The sequence below is a fragment of the Cavia porcellus genome, unplaced genomic scaffold, assembly GCF_034190915.1.
Source record: "Cavia porcellus strain 051 isolate PalLab524CR breed Dunkin Hartley unplaced genomic scaffold, mCavPor4.1 scaffold_18, whole genome shotgun sequence".
Classification (NCBI taxonomy): domain Eukaryota; kingdom Metazoa; phylum Chordata; class Mammalia; order Rodentia; family Caviidae; genus Cavia; species Cavia porcellus.
The window spans coordinates 23,950,237-23,969,965 of NW_026947501.1; the positions used below are offsets into that span (position 1 = coordinate 23,950,237).

Sequence of the window (19,729 nt, forward strand, 5' to 3'; positions counted from 1 at the left end):
CCATAATGGTTGTGTTAATTTACATTCCCACCAATAGACTACAAATTTCCTTTTTCTTCACACATCTGGTACTTTAGTTTCTTATTCAGATCCAGTCTATTCTATTCCCCTCCTGCATCACCAGGATTTTGCGAACAAAGATGGAGATGGTTTTAATTTATGTAGGAAAGATTGTAAGACAAAGAACATATGCTAGCCTCAGGGCTCTTACTTTGCTCTAATGAGGTACACTTGCTTTATCCCTAAGATTTATGGTACTAAAACAAGAGGGTACCAAGAGTACTGACCAACCTTGGAATCTGGCTGTCAGGCTATGGTGGCCTATAGTTTGTGAGCCATAAGGAGAGACCAGGGTGGCCAGGTACAAATTAGACATAAGAGAATCTCCAGGAATAAAACAAGCAAGGCCTGGAGAGCACTGTCAGTACCACATAATCAGCCAGCTGGGGTTCCTGTCTGAATTCTCTCCTGTCTGGAGCAGGTTACTTACAGTGTTTATAGAGTTAAGTAGGAAAATAGAGTTAAGCACTTGAGCACTTGACTCTAAAATAATTCTGAGAATCTATTAGAAAACATGGCATAACCCTGTGGCAGAGCCTCAGTATGCTTGACAGATTTTCTCTTGGAATAATTACTATAAGACATGATTTCACCCATGAAGCTGTGCAAAAGCCATATGGATTTTTGGATTCCACTGAATTGGATTTTGCCTTAGTGTGGATTTAAATGAAAGGTAGCAGTATGCATCTGTGTGCAAGGTTGACCATATGTATATTATTTTATTGAGGCATTATACATGCATTAAAATGCATTAATCTTAAACATGATTAGAGGTTGTAGGTGTATGTGTGTTTGTGTGTGTGTGTGTGTGTGTGTTACTGAGCTACAATCCCATCCCTTTTTAAGTTTTATTTTGAGACAGAGACAGAGTCTCACAGAGTTGTATAGGCTGGTCTTGAGCTTGTGATCCTTCTGCCTCAGCCTCTCAGAGTGCTGGGATTATGGGTGTGCACCATCATGGCTGGGTTAAAACTATTGTTTTTAATTCCATATAACCAAGGAGAAAAGCAAGGCATGAGAGACTATATCTTGGCTCAAATCAATAGCTAGGATATATCTGTAGAATTGGAAACCCATGTGATTCTACTCAAGTGCTCTAGCTACTTTGTTATGAAAGAAGATGGTGTAGTCATTGGGGAAGTTTGCTGAATGGCTGTTATGTAAAATTATCAACCAAGCTGGGAAGTTGGCTGCTCCATCCTGAGATCTGAACCTTCCTGTGCTGTTTCCCATCAGAAGATGAGATGAATTCTGTGTCCAAGGGTACATGTGCTACCTATGATGCCAGCATTTTCCAGATTTTGGATCAATCAAGAAAACTAAACACATTATTACCACATGCATTACCCAGAAGGTGGACCTATCACTCACCTCTAGAAAGATTGTTTGTGATCTACAGAATGAAGCAGTGAGCTGAGCATTCTCTAAATTCTTTTCTACCCCTGGCAGAAACACACATTTTCCCTCCTGCTTTTTTTGTATACTTACATCTCAGCCTTGGAGTTGCTCTTAGGTATGGTTTGCTTGACGGTTTGATTAGAAATACAGGAAAATGAACTGTGAGTGATCAACAGAATGGCGTGTTAAATCTGGAGGGGCCAGTGCCTCTCATACTATAAACAACTGCCATCTACAGCTTGAAAAAATGTCATAGCTGTGTCAGTCTCAAGGCTTTGAATGAAGGCATGTTTTCAGTTCACAGCAAGGCCTAGAGGAGCTATTTCTGGACTTCTTTTCCCCTCCCCTTGGTGCCTATTGGACAGCATTAATTCTGGGTTCATGATGTCTCCTCTCACTGGTTACAGACTAAGGGTAGCATGTCCCCACCTGCTTTAACATGGTGCCGGCCCTGTTCTGTTTTAAGACAGGGAATATACATGCGCTCTCAGCCCTTGTGCCCTCTCAGCTGGAAATAACACATTCTGACCTTGCATCTGCTCACAGGGGCGTTTCTTAGAGCTGGGTCACACTTGCCCCTCAGAAATGCTGTATGGCTGAACTTGGGCAGGAGCAGGCGGAAGTCAGAAATGTGCTACTGTCCTTAAATGATCTTAGTAGTCCTGGTGGGAATAGCTGGGAGAGGATGGCCCACCCCTATTGAGATAATAAGTCCCAAAAAGGTGATACCAATAATCCCAAGCCTCTGCTCATCCCTTAGGGAAATATGTAATACTAATACCATTGTGAATTTGTGGTCCCCAACAGGAATATTTTTGTTGTTCTGTTTTGTTTTGTTTTTAGAGCTGTGAAGAATAAGAAAACATTTAGCTCAGCAGGAGACATGATAATTTAAAGTTTTTACTCCAATATTATTCTAAAAGCTTCCAGAGTTATCATTTGCCTTTATCTTAATTGTATATGTATGTACACATATGTACTTGGCATATTGTGGAGTCAGTGGAGTCAGATCTGTGAAAACATTTTCCACACCATCTCCTTGTGTGAGTGACCAGGCCCCATGCTTAACTTCTTTGAAATTTAAGTTATCACACCAGGTTCACTAGATAATACAGACAAAATGATACAGTGTTGACAAAATACCTGAAATTCAATGCTACTCAGTGGTCAATATTTACTTAAAGTCTGTCTGGCTCCAAAGGCCAAAACAAGGAATGTGAACCAGCTTTCCTAATGCCCGAACCTACTTACAGTTACAAAGCTTCAGTGGAGGAGGGAGCAGGGAGCAGGGAGACCATGACCAGAGCTGGAAGTGACCACTCAACGGTTACAGAAAAGCAAGCTGTTACCAGCAGCCTCAGGAGTATCTGTTTTAATGATGGGATTTTCTGGGATGCAGAGGGCTTAGGGGATGGTGTTCTGTTACGAAGACTATAGTGGTGGAAATTAACGTGTACCTTTTGGCACCTAGAACAGTACTGGGCACAGAGCAGACATTCAGGTAATATTAGTTGAACGACCGAAGGAATGAATGTGAAACGTTAGTGAACCTATTGTATGAGTCCTGTGCGGTCCCATGACAGTGAGCAACAATCAGTGTTGTCATTACAGCAACTTCTTGTTTCTGTGGTCACTGGCCTTTGAGGAAGGGAATCTAGTTTGTTTCCAATTAAAAAGCAGAACAAGAGAAAGGGAGGGAGGGAGAGAGAGATAGACAGAGACAGATAAGAGAAAGGAGGGGAAGAGAGAGAAAGAGAAAAGAGAGAGAGAGAGAGAGAGAGATGATCAGCAAGAAAAATAAATCCAGCCCAGCCAATTCCAAAGGTCTCTAGTCCATAGATGTTGCCAGGAGTCACTCAGATAACAAAAACAAAAAACAGAGCAACAACAAAAAAGGCCTTAAAATCAGAAGTGCTATGTGATGCAAGTTGAATACAGTACTCAGAGAAATAAGGAAGGTTCACTACACATTCATAATATATTTGTGTCTTATTTGGAGCTGTTACATGAGGAAACTGAGGCAAGACACTTACCAAGGCAGGGATTGAAATAAGCACACAGCACTCAACCAGTTTTCCCAGCAATCATTTAAGCTTCACCGGTACTGAAAATGTAAATGTTTAACCCTGACTCTTAGTACAATATAAGCCAGACATCAAGTCCATGCATGTAATCCTACCTTTTTAGGATGTTGAAGCTGGAGAATTGCAATTTTTCCCCTAACCTGGGCAACTTAATGACTTAGCAAGACCCTCTCTTACAATAAAAGCAGGGCTAGGACTACAGCTCAGTGAGAAGGCCCTGAGTTCAATACCTATACACCCCCCCCCCCGCCAAATCTATTAATACAATATAGAACGTATCACAGCAAATTTTTATTATATCATCCATCTGGCTTTGAGATAACTACTGCATCCCAGTCTGACTGTATGCTAACAGTGTGATCTCAGGCAAGACACACAATTTTTCTAAACCTTGCTTCTTACTTGTATAGTCAGATAATAACAAGGGACTTTAAAGGTTAGTGGGCAGATTAGTGAAAATAATGTAGAAAAAGTCAGTAAATGTTTCTTGACTATTGACTATTTTTAGACACAGGAGTCATTGGAATTAAGTAAAAACTAATGGACTGGGATGATGTGGAAATGACAAGATTGGAGAATGAGTCAGGTTATTTTAAATTACATGTAAAATACCAGTTTCAAAATTATAGTAATAAGTGTGTTTTTTAATGTGTGGGTTGAAGTTGTTTACAAGGGTGTGAATAAGGGACCAAATTTTGAACAAAGAATTGTTAAGTTGTCAGGTGCTAGGTTGGAGATTCTTACCTAAAACTGCTTAATAGGCAAATGTTAGAAAATAAAATCTCAGAAAATGTAGTGGAAATATCTCACTGATTTTTAGTAATGATTCATGAATCAGGAAGCATCCAGGCTACAAAGGAGAGGGAGTTCCATTGGCGGTGTGCAAACGATTTTTTTAAGGCACAAGGAAATTTATACACACACACACACACACACACACACACACACAAAGTCAGTATTTCACATTACTATTCTTTAAGAGTTAAAGCAGGGAGAAATTCTTATTGCTTAGGCTCAAGTTGAATGGGCTTTTTTCTCAACTGCTGGAAATTTCCTGTTTTGTTTTTAAAAAATCGGTATGTTTGGAGATTTTCCGGGCTTTAAAAGTTTCCATTTGAGTACACGACATTTAGCATGAGTGAGACCACTTTGGTCTGATCTGTTAGGATTCAGTAGGGGCTCAGTGTAACACTTTCATTTAACACAGGCTTCCAAATTTACATGTGTTTACCTTATTTAATATGCTTTGAATAAAGGTTTGAATATATTTATAATCTCTGATTGAAATTCCATCCCTCGAACAAAACTAGCTGTAGAAGGATCTAAGTTCCAAAAAAAGGGTTGCTTTTATTTTCCTATTTCATAGCCAATTTTGTAAGTCTTTTAGTGCTTGGGTGGGGCTCCATCATACCCTCTACAAAGTCTAAATTTGTCATCCTTGTGGGATGTAAGACAAAACCGTGTACCAAAGAAAAATAGTGACTGACTCACTCACATGTGATCTTCCAGGGAAAGGAGAATTTGCCACGGTAAGAGTGTGCCCCAGACAGCAGATCCCTTCCTGACAAAGGCTCAGACAATCTGTCCTGGGATGTGGGTCAGTGTTGTGAACTTGAATGGAGGCCACCACGTTAAGTTTGGATTTCAAGGACAGTGTCCATTTCCATGATGAATTCACTACAGAAAAACTGTATTCATCAGTGCACTAAGAAAGGGTTCAGCCCTCGGGGACAGGTTTATACACACTCACACACACACACACACACACAGTTTATTTACATTTATTTACATTAAGAAATAGACCATTATGTATACAAAAGTTGTTGCACTCCACTTAAGAAGCCAAATTCTAGAATTCTAGCCCAAAATTCTAGAATTCTAGCCCAAAATTCAGTTGGCAAGCAGGAAATCAAAAGAGACTGGGAGAGATAATACTTTAAGAGATAAAATTCATCTTTGAAGTGGGACACGTCTGGGAGAGTGGCATGGTAAGTTTTTTTTTTTTTTTTTTTTTTAATCTTTTTGAGACTGGGTTTCGCAATGCAGTTGGCCTTGAACTCACTGTGTAACCTAGCCTGGCCTCAAACTCACAGCAGTCTCCCACTCAGCCTCCCAAGTGCCTGAATTGCAGGCTGTGCCACCACACCCAGTGGTATGTATGTGAACATGTGAATATTTTAAAGTAAGTCCTTGTGCCAGTATTGAGTAGAGCTTCTTTCAGGGCTGGTGAGCCCAGCTCTTCTTTAAATATGCTAATACCTTTTAGCAAGCCTGCTTCTTTGGGCCCAGGGGCCATTTGTTTACATTGACATAACTTTGCATATCTTTGTTTTGATGACTATTTGCTGATTTTACTTTCTAATGCTTAGGGGGAAAATCTACTTGTTCCAAATTCTAGGTAAGAGAAGAGAAAGTACCACACTGTTGCTGTAAATGGCCCACTACCCTGTAGGTGAAATCAGAGGTCTTTGTTCGCATTCCCACTGTCTGCCACAAAAGCTTAAGAAACTGTACTTGAGTCAACACCTGGCTAATACATTCATCGATATAGTGACCATATAATTGGAGGACTTGTGGAATAGTATACAGTTGTTCTTCTGGGCAACCACCTGGAAAGTAAAAGAGATGTACCCTCAACATACCTAATTTTTCCTTATGAATCCACTGTAAATTATTAATTTGTTTAATCTTGCTTGAAGGAGGTTGCACAAATGTACAACTTATGTTTCCATAGGTAACTCCTATTGGCATAGGTCATATATTTAGGTTCCAGCTGTCTTTCAGTTGTTCTAAACTTGTGTGTCTAAAGTTCTATCCCAAGCCCTGGTTAATAGGGTTCTGACACTGTTAGAAAATGGCAGTCCCCCACCCACATACTGTACACCCGCAGGTTTTTTAGCCATCACCCACCAAGAAATACATCACTTTCAGTCTTTACCCTTCCATCTTGCAGGAGTCCTGGTGTTTTTGGGGTCACTTGAACCACCCCTGAGAGTGGAGTGCATTTGCATTTTGCAGAGTTAAAAATTGAGGCATAATTGCTGGTTATTTTGCTGCTCCTGAGAAGCAAGTTTGTTGTTTTGTTTTGTTTTGTTGTCTTTTTCCTTTTTATCGGTACCGAGGATCGAACTCATGACTGCCTGCTTGCAAGGCAGGCACTTATGTCGCTGAGCTAAATCCCCAGTCCCGAGAAGCAAGTTTTAAAACCTCAGTACAAAGTCCAAGTCATTGTGAACCTGGTCATATTGTTCAGTTAATGGTACTGTAGGAAGGCCCTCAACGAGAGAGAACAAAAGAATCAAGGAAGCAGAGAGGGTAGAAAGTTTCCTGCCCTGGTTCTGTAAAGAGCAGGGCACTGCAGGGCAGGAGGGAAGGTGGGAGGCTTTTGAAGTGGAAGCTTCTAGAAGCAGGGTCATTCATCCATCCCGGGGCTGGACATTTCATGTAGCTGAGGAGAGTCTTACAGCGGTTCAGAGAGGCAGATCTTTCCTTCTGTAACCCTTCTCTAGGCCTTACTAGGAGCCAGACACTGTACTAGAAAGCAGTTGTGTGGGCTCAGTTTACATGTACAGTTGATATCCAATGAGAAAGACTAGGAGTAGCACATTCTGGCTTCATTTCTATCGTCTATTTAAACACTCATTTGGTACTGGTAAAAAAATAAATATACAACAGCTGTCTGTTATCAAACTTAAATAAATATGCAGCACCTGTCTCTGTGTACATAGATTTACACTGTGTGCTGTCTGCATTTTAAAATAAACTGGCTAAAGCACCTGGTTTTCAAGTATGATGCATGTTTTTCCTTCCTAGCAAAGTATGTCTAGCACCTTATGTAAATGTCCCTCAATAGTTCCATAAGGTTATGCTCAGTTTTTCCACTTGTTGCTGGAGTCAAAGGAGTAGAAGTGTTTGTATTAAAGGTTGTCATTTTGGGGTGGGTGCCCCCCTCCCTGGTTGTTCACTCGTCAATTTTTCTAAGGCTATGTGGAAGTGAAGAGAGGGGCCTGGCTCCTAAAAGCTGTGTCTGCCAAGCTGTCAACCAATCAGCAACTCGGTTCAACTCACGAGCAGCCTTTTGATTCTTTCTGTGCCTCCTTCTGTTCTGATGTGAGTTAATCATAGCGTTTACCACAATCAGGCTCCTGGTGTGGTCAGCAGATGAACAGCCGGGTTATCCTGAAGCATGGTCCAGCGTGGCTTCCATACAAAGCACAGCAGCTGATTCATCTGCAGTGTTCCACTAGGCATCTCTGTGGGGAGAGGGACAGACCTCACAGTGGCGTTATCCAGCCCACCGGTGTTGCCTTAAGAACATCCTCTTGTGTGCCTGGATCGTGCGCATCCATCCATGATAGTTCCATAGTGACCTCTGGAGTCACATCAACCCCTGCATGGTATGTTCTTCTACTCTGTAGCTTTTGAAACCAAAGACAGTGCCCCTAAATTGCTAACTGTCTTGGCGGCCAGAGTTCTTGGTGGTCCTGGCACCACCAAGGTTCTCTGTAGTCCTGGCATACTTTTTACCTTGGGTGGTCTGGTATCAAAACCCAACCCAGCGCTTTCCTTTAATTTCATTTTAGCTACAGCAGATAGCAATTTGTAAAAAGGGATTGAATAGTGCACCTTTTTCTTGTTAGTTTACATTTCCTTATGCACACAGTGAAGTAACTTCTCACACATTGGGTTAGTTTCTAAATTCCGGCAGTAACTTTTACCTTTAGTAGCTAATCCTGGCATTGTGCTCTTCCACATGTCTGTCCCGTAATCAAATCTTTCTCATCTCCCCTCCTGTCATCTTTCCCTTCCCAAATCATGTTTCGGTGAACCCATGGCACCAACTGTGTGGGCAAATGAACTGTGTGTCTCTGTGTAGTGGGCCTTCCATATCCACAGGTTTACATCCCTGGATTCAACTAACTGCAGATTGAAAACATGTTTTTAACAAATTCTGGGTGTGTGTTGAATTGTATGAGGTTTTTTTCCTTGTCATTAGTCTCTAAGCAATATAGTATAATAATATGTACGTAACATTTACATTACGTTAGGTATTTTAAGTAATAACAGGTAATTTAAAGTACATGGGAGGATGTGTATAGATTGTAGGCAAATACTATACATTTTGTATGAGGACATAACATTCCGGGATTTTGGTTATTTGGGTCCTGGAACCAGCCCCCTCTGAACACAGAGAGAAAACACTTAAAGCTTCATTTGGGCACTGTCTGGAGGTATGATATAAAGTTCACAGCCATTACTCCTATAACAAAAAAGAAAAGCATAGCGATTTTCACTGACTCAAAGTTCTGCATGACACAGAGGCCTGCAGAAAGGAAGACTTCCCCAAGAAAATGCTGGTTTTATACTTAGCTTTGATGAAAAAGGGACAGCCATATAGAAATGCAATTGGACAAAAGAATTTGACTTAATGATAAAAAACTGAGGGAGAGGATCCAGCAAGACTTCTGCTCAGATTCTCCTCGGACTCTGTGTAGCATTCTTTTCTCCTGGGTACAAGATAGGACCCCTCTGGAGTGAGTGTCTTGTGATCTACTATCATACAACACAGGTCAAAGGTTTTCTTTATGGCCAGTTCCTACACAGGGAAGTGGGGGACAGTTAGAGCAAATTGTGAGCCTTATGGCTTGTTTTGGAGGGGAGAGAGTTTTCCCGTTTTCATGACCTGCCCTAACAAAGAGGAATGCTGGTTTCTCTGACTGACTTTGGGAGAAACCAAGAAAGGTAACAGGTAAAAGAGCAGAAGGTTAGGGAAACCTTGGTTCTGAACCAGAGGCCTTCCATTCTCTGGTTCAAAACCAAATCCCCATACCCCAGGGTATTGTGATCGGAGCTCCAGTGACCAGAGGGTGGCGGACAGGGAATTCCCACCGCAAGCATTTCTTCAGTTCTCTGTGGACAACTCAATTCTGACACTGTCTATGTGGAGTTACTGTCATACTTCATAGGTTGAAGGCCCAGTCCTTCTTCCCCCTCAGAGGCCAGCCTCAAATCTGGGTTATATTTCTGACTGACTAGCCCCAAAGCAGAGGTTCCACAACCCTGTGTGTTGTGTTTAATTATTTGCTAGGTTAGCTCACAGAAGACAAGGAAGCAGTTTATCTACTGGAGTATTGGTTTATCATATAAAGGTACCACTCAGCAAGACAGAAGAGATGCATAGGACAAGGTCTCCAAGAGGGGACATCGAGCTTACATTCTCTTTGCTCCTTCTGGGTTCTTAAAGGTGCATTACTATGACTGATTAGATCTTAGCCATTGATGATTTAAAATAGGTCAACCTCCAGTGCTCTTCTCCACCTGAGGTGGGGATGAGATGGAGCTAAAAATTCCAGCCCTCTTAATCACATAGTTGGTTCCCTTGGTAATGAGTCTGCAATTTTGTAGCAATGCAAGAGATTTCCAAAAGTCACCTCATTGACACAAAATCAGATGTTTTGAACAAGAAAAATGCTCCTGGCACCTTTAATGCTCTTACCATTTCAGGAATTTCTAAGAGTTTTGGGAGTTCTATGCCAGCTGCAGAATAAAGAACAAATGTGTATTATAAGTCACAGTATCACAGGGCCATAATCCTTCTTCATCTCCTGTCACTCCAGCCCCTGTTCAGGAGGCTTTCATTTTTCCTTTAAGATTTTAAGCACAGTAAACTTATTTCTGTGTCAGGCCCTTTGCACTAAGTGCTTCTTCTACCTAAAAGAGTTCTCCTTCAGAACTTTGAATGACTGGCCCCTCAGGACTTCATTCAGTCCAGGTGTTAGCTCTTCAGAGAAGGTTTCAAATCACTCTGTCCAGCCCCACTCCCGCCTGGTAACCTAATCTTGTCATCCTCCGTACCAGGGGTCACAAACATCTCCTGTGAAGGGCAGGATACCTTTGCGGTCCCTATAGTCTGTCAAAGTTATTCTTATCTGCTTTGCAGCACGAAAGCAGCCCCAATAATACATAGATAAGTGTGTATGGCTGTGTGTCAGTAAATCTGTATGTATGGAAACTCTTAAAAGACAACATTCCAATAAATCTAGTTTTGCTGATCAGGCTACAGCCTGGATCAGAGACAGTTCAGAATGCCTGGGTCTGCACCATGGCCAGGTTTTTGTTTTTGTTTTAAATTTTATTTAAAGAGGAAAAAAAGCAAAACAGAAAAAAGGGTAGAAATAATACAGGATTTCAAAAACAATAAACAGTAGGGGCTGGAGGTTTAGCTCAGCGGCATAAGCGCCTGCCTTGGAAGCAGGGAGTCGTGAGTTCGATCCCCAGTATCGATAAAAAGGAAAAAGACAAAACAAAACTATAAACAGTAAGAAATCACTAGTTGATAAATTGGCCAGGTTTTATTTAAGACCAGAGAAAGTGATATATAGAAAATGGAAGTGAAACGCAGTGACAGTCTGATTGGTTACAGCTCTCATCTGTATTATTTGAAGATGGTTTGAACAACTGCCCACTTGTGATTGGCGGAAACTCAGCTACTTGTTACAAGGGTACGTTACAGTCCATTTGAACATCAAATTAGGTTACAGTTCACCATATACATGGAGAAATCTTTAAGCCAACCAAAATGTAGAGTGCAGCTTTAAAACATATGTAGAAATACTACAATTTCAATTTCACATAATTTCTACTTACCATGAAATAGTCTTATGATGTGTTTTTGTCAACTGTTTGAAAATGTGAAAACTATTATAGGCTACGAAAGCGGCACCCATGAGCTACTGTAGTCTGGATACCTGTGGATACCTGCTCTATGCCATTAGCAAATATGTGTTTATTTATTTATTTTTTTTTTGTCTTTCTCTGTTGCTTGATTGTGAGCTCCATAAAGGAGGTGCTTTGTCTTCCTCATTGCATTCTGTCTGCCAACTAGAATAGTACCTGGATATAAAGGTGCTTTATAAATTTCTGGTGGTTGAATGAATACTTCTATAGTTCTTGAGTCACTACATCTAATAAAGCCTTGCTCCCTAAAATCCGTATGTGTCATACCCTCAGTCCCACCCCTCCCTCTCAGAGCTTCCCCTCTGTCTGGCTTTAGTCTCTTAAGCCTTCCTGACTCTTGTTCCTGGGGTCTTGCTCACCCCAGTCTTCTGTATAGTGTGGCACCTTGCTAAAACATCTTTCATTATGCCATTTCTCCGCAAGTAAAAAGCTCACTGCTGCTTTCCCAGTTCCTACATTGTAAAGCTAAATTCTTTGGGTGCCTAAAGCCCCTCCCAGTCAGTTCCCACGCTTTTGCAGCTGTATCTGTGTGCCTTGTTGGCGTTGAGCCCTCTGCTCCCATAGCCTCATCTCCTTCTTAGGCCTAACCTCCCCCGTACGCATTCACACCTCTGATCTTTGCTCAGGCAGTGCCCTAGAACCAGTTGGCTTTTCCCCTAGCAAAGGGCTGAACTACCTTGTAATTCAAGGCCACTCTGCATGAGTGTGGGGAGACCAGGAAGAAAGGAGCTGTGCCAGAGAAAGCTACAGGATAAGAAGGGAACAGATCCAAAAGGACTGAAGTGGTAATGAGTTGAACGGAGAGGGACTTAGTTGTTGAAAGGTACTGCTTGATGGGGTTGTCCAGGCCAGTGTTCTTCAGGCTACTGTGTAGACAAATGTTTGGGGAATCTTATTAAAGTGAGGATTTGGGCAGGAGATCTGAAGGTGGGTCTGTGAGATTCTACAGTTTTAACAAGTTCCCAAGATGCCCAAATTTCTGTGCTAGGAAAACTTGGTGTCAACAATCTCACTAAATGCTTAGAAAAGTTACCTTGTCCACATGGCTTAGGTATGGGAGAAGGAGGCAGTAAACCAACCCATCGGGGGCCTGCCCATATAGCATGAGAACCCCCCAAAACAGTCCTAGACTATGGTGAAGATGCTTCTTGCATTCTGAATAACTAAAAACAATGTGTTAAGATTCAAGTCTTTTTTTTTTTTTTTTTTTTTTGGTCTTTTTCCTTTTTATCTGTCCTGGGGATCAAACTCACGACTGCCTGCTTGCAAGGCAGGCGCTTATACCGCTGAGCTAAATCCCCAGCCCCGATTCAAGTCTTTTTGATGAAAGAGGGACAGATTTGAATGAGTGAAACTACAATAAAGGGAAGAAGCATCTTTAATCTGAGTTGAAGGCAGTGAAAATGGCTTTTGTGAAATGAACAAATTCTAACGTTGGCTATGCTGCCGGCCTGCTAGCACACACGCGCGTGTGCACGCACACACACACACAAACACACACACACATACAGAATTTATAGCCTAGGGTGCTGTACTTTTCCCTGATGCTGACGGATTATCTCTTCTCTCCAAGGGGACACTTTTTCCAGTCCACCAAAGCATACAGTTCAGAATCTTTGTCTAGTTTGATTTCCAGTAATGGTGTTTCACCCTAACAAAACAGGAATCATTCCTGTAGTATGTATCACCAAACAGAAGAGCAAGTAGGAACTAGTTTGTTGGCATAATAAACACAACTGTTGTAGCAGAGTTTTTTATTTAATGATTAATCTGGCTCTGGTATCTTTGGCTAATGGATGGATAGCTGAGCTTTGATGAAGTTATGTGGCTTAATCTCATGCAAATGATAAGATGTCCTGCCTAGTGCTTTTCATAGTGCTTCCTTTATCTCAGTAAGTTACCCTCTGCTTTTTTTTTTTTCACAGAGGAATTTCTGCTGGATCTTGACCCAGAAACATGGCCATGGTAAGTACCATAGTGGAGTGCCTCACCCAGCTGGTGCCAGCTACAGACAGGTACAGGATGTGTACTCAGGGAGTGTGGACTTCAAAGCAATTGCTCAATTAGAAGGGTGAGAGAAGGACAGGAAAAGGCTGTTTCTTCTTCCATTATTTTGAGCATCGTTTAAATTTCTTTCAGGAGTATTGCGCGATTTGACTCTGAAAATTCAAAGACATAATCTTGTGAATGCTCTTAACATCGTGAGAAGACAGAAACAAGTTATAGTTTTCTATCTGTAATACTCTGTTCATTTTAGAGCACTTAGACAAATAAAAAGGGCCCCCTGGAGACGACTACTGTCCATGTTTATACCTCATCACTTCTGGCTCCTGGGCAGGGTGTTTCTTAGTAATGATGATGCTCACCATCTGCCTCTCTTCCTCTTCCTGCTTTCCACTGGGGTCAGCTCCTCAGGCCTTGGTTATCTGATCTACTCGACAGGCATGGAATTGGATCCCTTCGAAAGTTTATAAAGTTCAACACTGAGCTGGAAGCTAAGCCCCTTAGCTTCAAACATGTTTCAGCCGAAGGCTGGCCATCTGCTCTCTACCCATGCAAAAAAGGTTCTGAATACACAGACAGTTTGCATCCTTGGTCTTCTGGGAAGAAACAATAGAAGTAGAACCTTACACCTGGAGAGATCTAGAGATCCCACCAGCCCTAGATGCTTTCCTTTAGGAAGTGGATGTATAAACTGTTCTGCACACACAGCAAATACTCTTGAAAATGCATTGGAGATTTTAGAATTTTCTTTCTGATTCCTGATAGTCAAAGACTTATACATATCTGATCTCAAGTCTATTATGCTTTAACTTGAAATTCATAACCATTTCATACAAAAATGCCCTGCTTTGTATAGATATGGCAGTAGGCTCTGGGGGCTCAAAATGAGTAGGGTACTTTCTGTCTTCTGCATGTGAAGATTGTAGCCAAGTGATCTGTGAGTGTGCTCTACAGAATCACCTCAGTTGCTCTCCTCTTTCCTCCCAGAGCCTGTTTTTCCATGACAACTGTCATTTTACTGGATAGAAAAAAGATGCTTTTATTTTAATTTATTTATTCTTACCTTTTTTAGATAGGGTCTCACTATGCAGTTCAGGCTGGCCTTGAACTCATTTTATAGCCCAAGCTGGTCTCAAACTCACAACGATCCTCCTGCCTCAGTGCTGGGATTGTAGGCATGTGCCACCATGCCTAGTATTTAAGACGCCTTTAAAGAAAAGCAAATTATGTGATATAGTACAATATTAACGTTGTCAACTATTTTCTGTCATTTTATTTTAGACCCTACTCACACAGAAAATGTTTAATAACAGTAATAAAAGCATAAATCAAATTTATGTATTCTGCACTCCACAGTTACTATAGAAAAAATCTCAGAATAAAATGATAAATGAAGTAGATATAAAAGTTACATATTAGCCAGGTGGTACACACCCATAATCCCAGCTACCCTAAAAGCTAAGGCAGGAGGATCACAAGTGCAAGCCCAACCTGGGCAATTTAGCAAAACCCTGCCTCAAAATTTAAAGAGAAAAAGGTCTGAGCTATGGCTCAGTAATGAAGCACTTGCCTAGCATGTGTAAGGCCCTGTGTTCAGTCCCTTGTACTGCCAAAAAAAAAAACACAGAATTTTTTAACTTTAATCTATGCTGATTTATGTTTGTGAAACATTTTATATAATGTTAAAATTATTTGCTCTAATATTATAGTGTATTTTAGAGCATATTAAAATTAGTATATTAAAGTTATTTACTTGAAGTACTTTAATTTTTAAGATTATTTTAACTTTTCCAAATTCTCTCGAGTGTCCATATTTTGTTTGTTTTTGAGTTACTCAGGATTGAACCCCGGGCCTTGCACATGCTAAGCAACAACTTTAGCACTAAGTTATACACCCAGCCCTTTTAAAAATTTTATTTTGAGATAAGGTCTCAATAAATTGCCCATTCTGGTCTCGAACTTTCTGTCTTCCTGCCTAGCTTCCGTAATATCTAGGATTGCAGAGTTATACCACTGCTCCTGGCAACAGTGACCATATGGTTTAAAAGTCATTGTATTCAAGTATTTTAAAATTGTTTTATGGAGGTGTAATTGCACATAGTGAAATGCACAGCCTGTGAGGTTGTAAGTAGAGTTCTGACAGGTGATCATACACATGCAATCAACTCCTCCATCAAAATGGGACATTTTATTACTGCAGGAAGCTTCCTCGTGCTCTTTCCAGGCCATTCTGTACTCTGTTTTCCAGCCCGGAAAACTCCAGCTCTGAAACACCACCACTGTTTTGCTTGTTATCTCTGTAGATTAGCTTTGCCTGTCCTAAAAACATTGTGTAAGTTGAATGAAAAATGTGGACCCTTTTGTGTCTGACTTCTTCCTCTGAGCATTGTATTTGCTGCAGTTCATCCATGTTGTTGTATGAAAGTGGGGTTTGCTCCTCCATTCCTTTTCAGTGCTAATTAATATTCCATTGTATTACAATCTAACCTTTCTGATGCTTCTCATCTTCCCACAATCTCATTGATTGTGATACGTTACCTATTTCTAGTCATTCACTTTTGTTATTCTTTCCTACATGCTCTCTGTTTGCTTTGCCTGACACCACAGTGAACCTCCCAGGGCTGGGTGGAACCCCTCTCTTCCCTAATCAGGTAATGGTACATCGTGCCCTAAAATTTAATCAGTACAGATATTTACAGGGCTAACGAAGAACAAATGTCTTGAACTTTTTCCAGGAAGAATAAGGCATTTGTAATGCTGAACCACATCTCTCTATCGGTTCATCTTGTTATGTATTAATTTTAATCTCCTAATAGTATCTCTGAGCAATCCAGTGTGCTATGAAGTTCAGTGTAATGTTTGAATACCATCCAAAAAATTTCAGCACTCGAGTTCCAAAAGATTCCTTTGAAATGTTTTACTCAGAAAGGAGTTTTATGGCTGAGGGTGTAGCTCAATGGTATGTTTGCTTAGCTCATACAAGGACCTAGGTTTGATCCCCAGCAACTGTGCCCCCAATTCCAAAAAAAAAAAAAAAAAAAAAAACCTAGGTTAAGCTATTTTGGAATTTTGACAGCAATTCACCAATTTGTTGAAAAATATTAGAAGAAAAGAGGTAAGTTACCTATATTAGATTCCTACAGCGGCTGTAACCAAGCACCCTGAAACATAGTGGCTGAAAAGAATAGAAATGTATTGCATCACAGTTCTCAGAGTTAAAACTCCAACATTAAGTTGTCAGCATGGCCCAGGATCTCTTGAGACTTTCGATCGTAGGCAGTCTTTGCTTGCTACCATATAACTTCAGTCTCGGCCTTTGCTGACTTACAGCATTTGCTTTGTGTACCTCTGTCTTTTATTTTTTTATTTTAAAGATAGTAAAACCTAATAAAACAAAATAAAGCCAATCAAAACAAAGCAGTAAAATTGGTACAGAACTTTGAAGCAGGGTAATAGGAAATTAACAATGGCTACTATAGTATATCGTGTTATCTTCTGTCACAGTAATATCTCTGTCTTCACATAGACCTCGATTAGGGATGTCTTCGCCTGTTGGTTTAGGGGTCTACTCTATTCCAGGATGACCTCATTGTAATTACTAACCCTTCCAATGCCCCTGTTTCCATGGAAGGTTCTATTCTGACATACTGAGGTTTAGGACTTCACTGTGCCTTTTTTGAAGAAGGTGTTTAACGGGTAACAGTGCCCAAGGAGGTTGAGGTCATGGATCTTTTTTTTTTTTTCCCTCTCAAGGGTGGAGGTGGTGATGCCTAAGTCCTGGATATTGACCACCTCCAAAACAGAAAAGCCTGGCATTGTAACAGAGAAAGCCCATGTTCTGTGACACCTGAGGACTTGAGTGGGCTGATGTGCTCATTGTGGGTCTCAGAGGTCCAGTACAAAGTGTCTAGCACACAGGACTCAAGTCTGGTTTGCCAGAAAACACAAGGGCATAAAAATCCTGCATTTCTTTAGATGTGTATACAATGACTTTGGACCAAATTAAATTACCAGACACCTTTAGCTCTAGTTTGTACTATTTTATCACCTTGTACAAATGCTCTGTGTAGTTTCTGCTTTGGCATCACCCTATAGGCATGCACTGAAGAGTATTATCAGCAAGACATAAAAGAATCTCACTGTTTATTATGGCAGTGTTGTCAAGTCATATTTAAATGATGATGATGGTGATGAGGTATTGATAGCAATGCAGTTGGAGTCTTTGTTTTAGTATTTACTTTTTTCCAGGTTCTGGTGCCAAGTTTTTTTTTTTTTTTTTTTTTTTTTTTGGGTACCGGGGATTGAACTCACAACCTTGAGCTTGCCAGGCAGGCACTTAAGTCACTGAGCTAAATCCCCAGCCCCTATGCCAAGTATTTTTCTATATTATCCTGTTTCATTATTACAACAATCTCATGAGTTATTATAATTATTCCCAACATACAGGTTGGAAAAATGAAACTTCTCATAGGCCATGCAATTAGGAAAGTTTGAAGACCAGATACGAACCCGGGTCTGTCTCACTGTAGTGCTATGCTTCTGTCCCCTAAGGAGGTGACAGGGACTTAAACTCACCCTGGGCAGGTTCTTTTTGTGCATGGTTCTGGAAGTTGAACCCAAAGCCTCTGCTCTAAGTTACCACCTCAGCCCCTTTTTAATTTTAATTTTAATTTTTATTTTGAGACAGAATCTTACTAAGTTGCCAATGGCAGGATTTCAGCTTGCATTCTTCCTGCTTTGGCCTCACAAAGTTCTGGGACTCCTCTGGACAGTGTACTCCCCTGGGTTTCCTTGGTCTCCAAGAGTGGTCCTTTCCCATCATCCTTGATGGGTTCCCTGTCTCTGCCGGACCTGCAGTGGGGCCCTCTTGTCCTGAGATCGCTGACCTCATTCTTTACTTTCTCCCTGGGTCATGCTGCCATGTCAGGCTCCAAGCAGCTTCTTAACACATTGTCACACAAAAACATTTCAGGACACATCCCTGAGAGGTGTAGGAGGATTTATTAAGCAGAATCAGAGAAGTACACACTCAGAGAAAAAGAGTATGGGTCCTTGACAGGTAAGGCACTCTATGGTCTGTGGTTAGGGAAATTGATATGGTCTTGGGTATCCTTGAAATGGATGATGTAGGATATTTACTATTTTTTAGTCACTTATTATTTACCTAGTGTCTTATTTTTTTAAAGATCAGTTTGCTCATTAGTGGGCACAGCAAAAACTGACTATCAGATAAGCAGTTTGTGTACGTTTGGAGTTTAGACGTGTGGTATGCAGTGAATAGTACCTGTACTGTCTGCTTGAGAGTGGAAGCCTCTGAAATTTACAGATTTATAGCATGAGAAGAAAAAGACAAAAAAAGAAAAAGGTCAAATATATAGACTCAGTTTCTTTAGACTCAGGAATTTCGGGGTCAGGGGCTGGAAGAAAGACCAGTCTTGGGGTAAAAAGGCCTTGTAACTTCGGATAACCTTGATTGTGTCTTAAAGTTGCATTTTGCTACATCTTCCTTAAAATTACAGCTTGATCATCTCCTTTTCACCTATCTTGGTTTCTTCTGTCCTATCCCTCTGCTCCACGCTAAGCCTCTCATGGGTGGAAGTCGACCACTCCCTCCATCGTTAGCCTCTGGACAGTGTACTCGCCTGAGTTTCCATGGTCACCAGGAGTGGTCCTTTCCCATCATCCTTGATGGGTTCCCTGTCTCTGCCGGACCTGCACTGGGGCCCTCTTGTCCTGGGATCGCTGACCTCATTCTTTACGTTCTCCCTGGGTCATCTTATTAAATACCATCCAAGTGCTAATTAGGCCAGTGGTGGTGAGTCTATGGCACATACGTTATTGTACTTTTCTTTTGACAAAAGATGTTAATGTAGTTGGGTTTTTTTTTTTTTTTTTTTTCTAAACTAAATCCTCAGTGTTCAGGTTTAATTGCAGTGTTGGTGCTCTGGGATAAGTAACTGGATTTTGGGTTGCAGTTTGGCACTTGGTCTCTAAAAGGTTCGCCATCACTGCTTTAAACTTTTCTTCTACACTTACTTGGTCTGACCAGCTGTCCTTTTGACAATTCCACTTAGATGTTTAGCAGACATCCCAAACTTAGCCACTGTGAAAACAGAACTTCTAAATCCTCCCTTCCTACCCCTGCTCGCTGCCACCCCCAGTGGGGACATTCTCCTCCATTTTTTCCCATCTGGATGAGTGACAGCACTGTCCACCCAGCTGCTCAGAGAAAATGATTTAAACTTGATTCTCTCCTTTCCTCACCTCCCACACTAGTCCATCAGCAAGTTATGTCTCATTTGCTCCAAAACCTGTGCAGCGTCTGTCTAGTTATTCCATCTTAGCTGTTTCACCCACGTCTGACACCACTTCCCACTCCCAGCTTGACTGAAACCCCCAATGGGTCTCTGAATCTCAGTGTGGCAGCTGGCAGGATCTTTTAAATA

At 41.1% G+C, this 19,729-nt stretch overlaps 1 protein-coding gene across 3 annotated transcripts in view; it reads left to right on the forward strand.

The window, feature by feature from the left end:
• The window catches only part of Anxa4 (annexin A4), a 64,386-nt gene that overhangs the window by 15,450 nt on the left and 29,207 nt on the right, over positions 1-19,729 (forward strand). For all 3 annotated transcript variants that reach the window (XM_005003361.4, XM_003468930.5, XM_013151597.3), the window contains exon 2: positions 13,205-13,244. In XM_005003361.4, coding sequence (XP_005003418.1) covers positions 13,236-13,244 — 9 coding nt within the window. In that variant the 5' untranslated portion in view covers positions 13,205-13,235. The remainder of the gene's footprint in view (positions 1-13,204; positions 13,245-19,729) is intronic.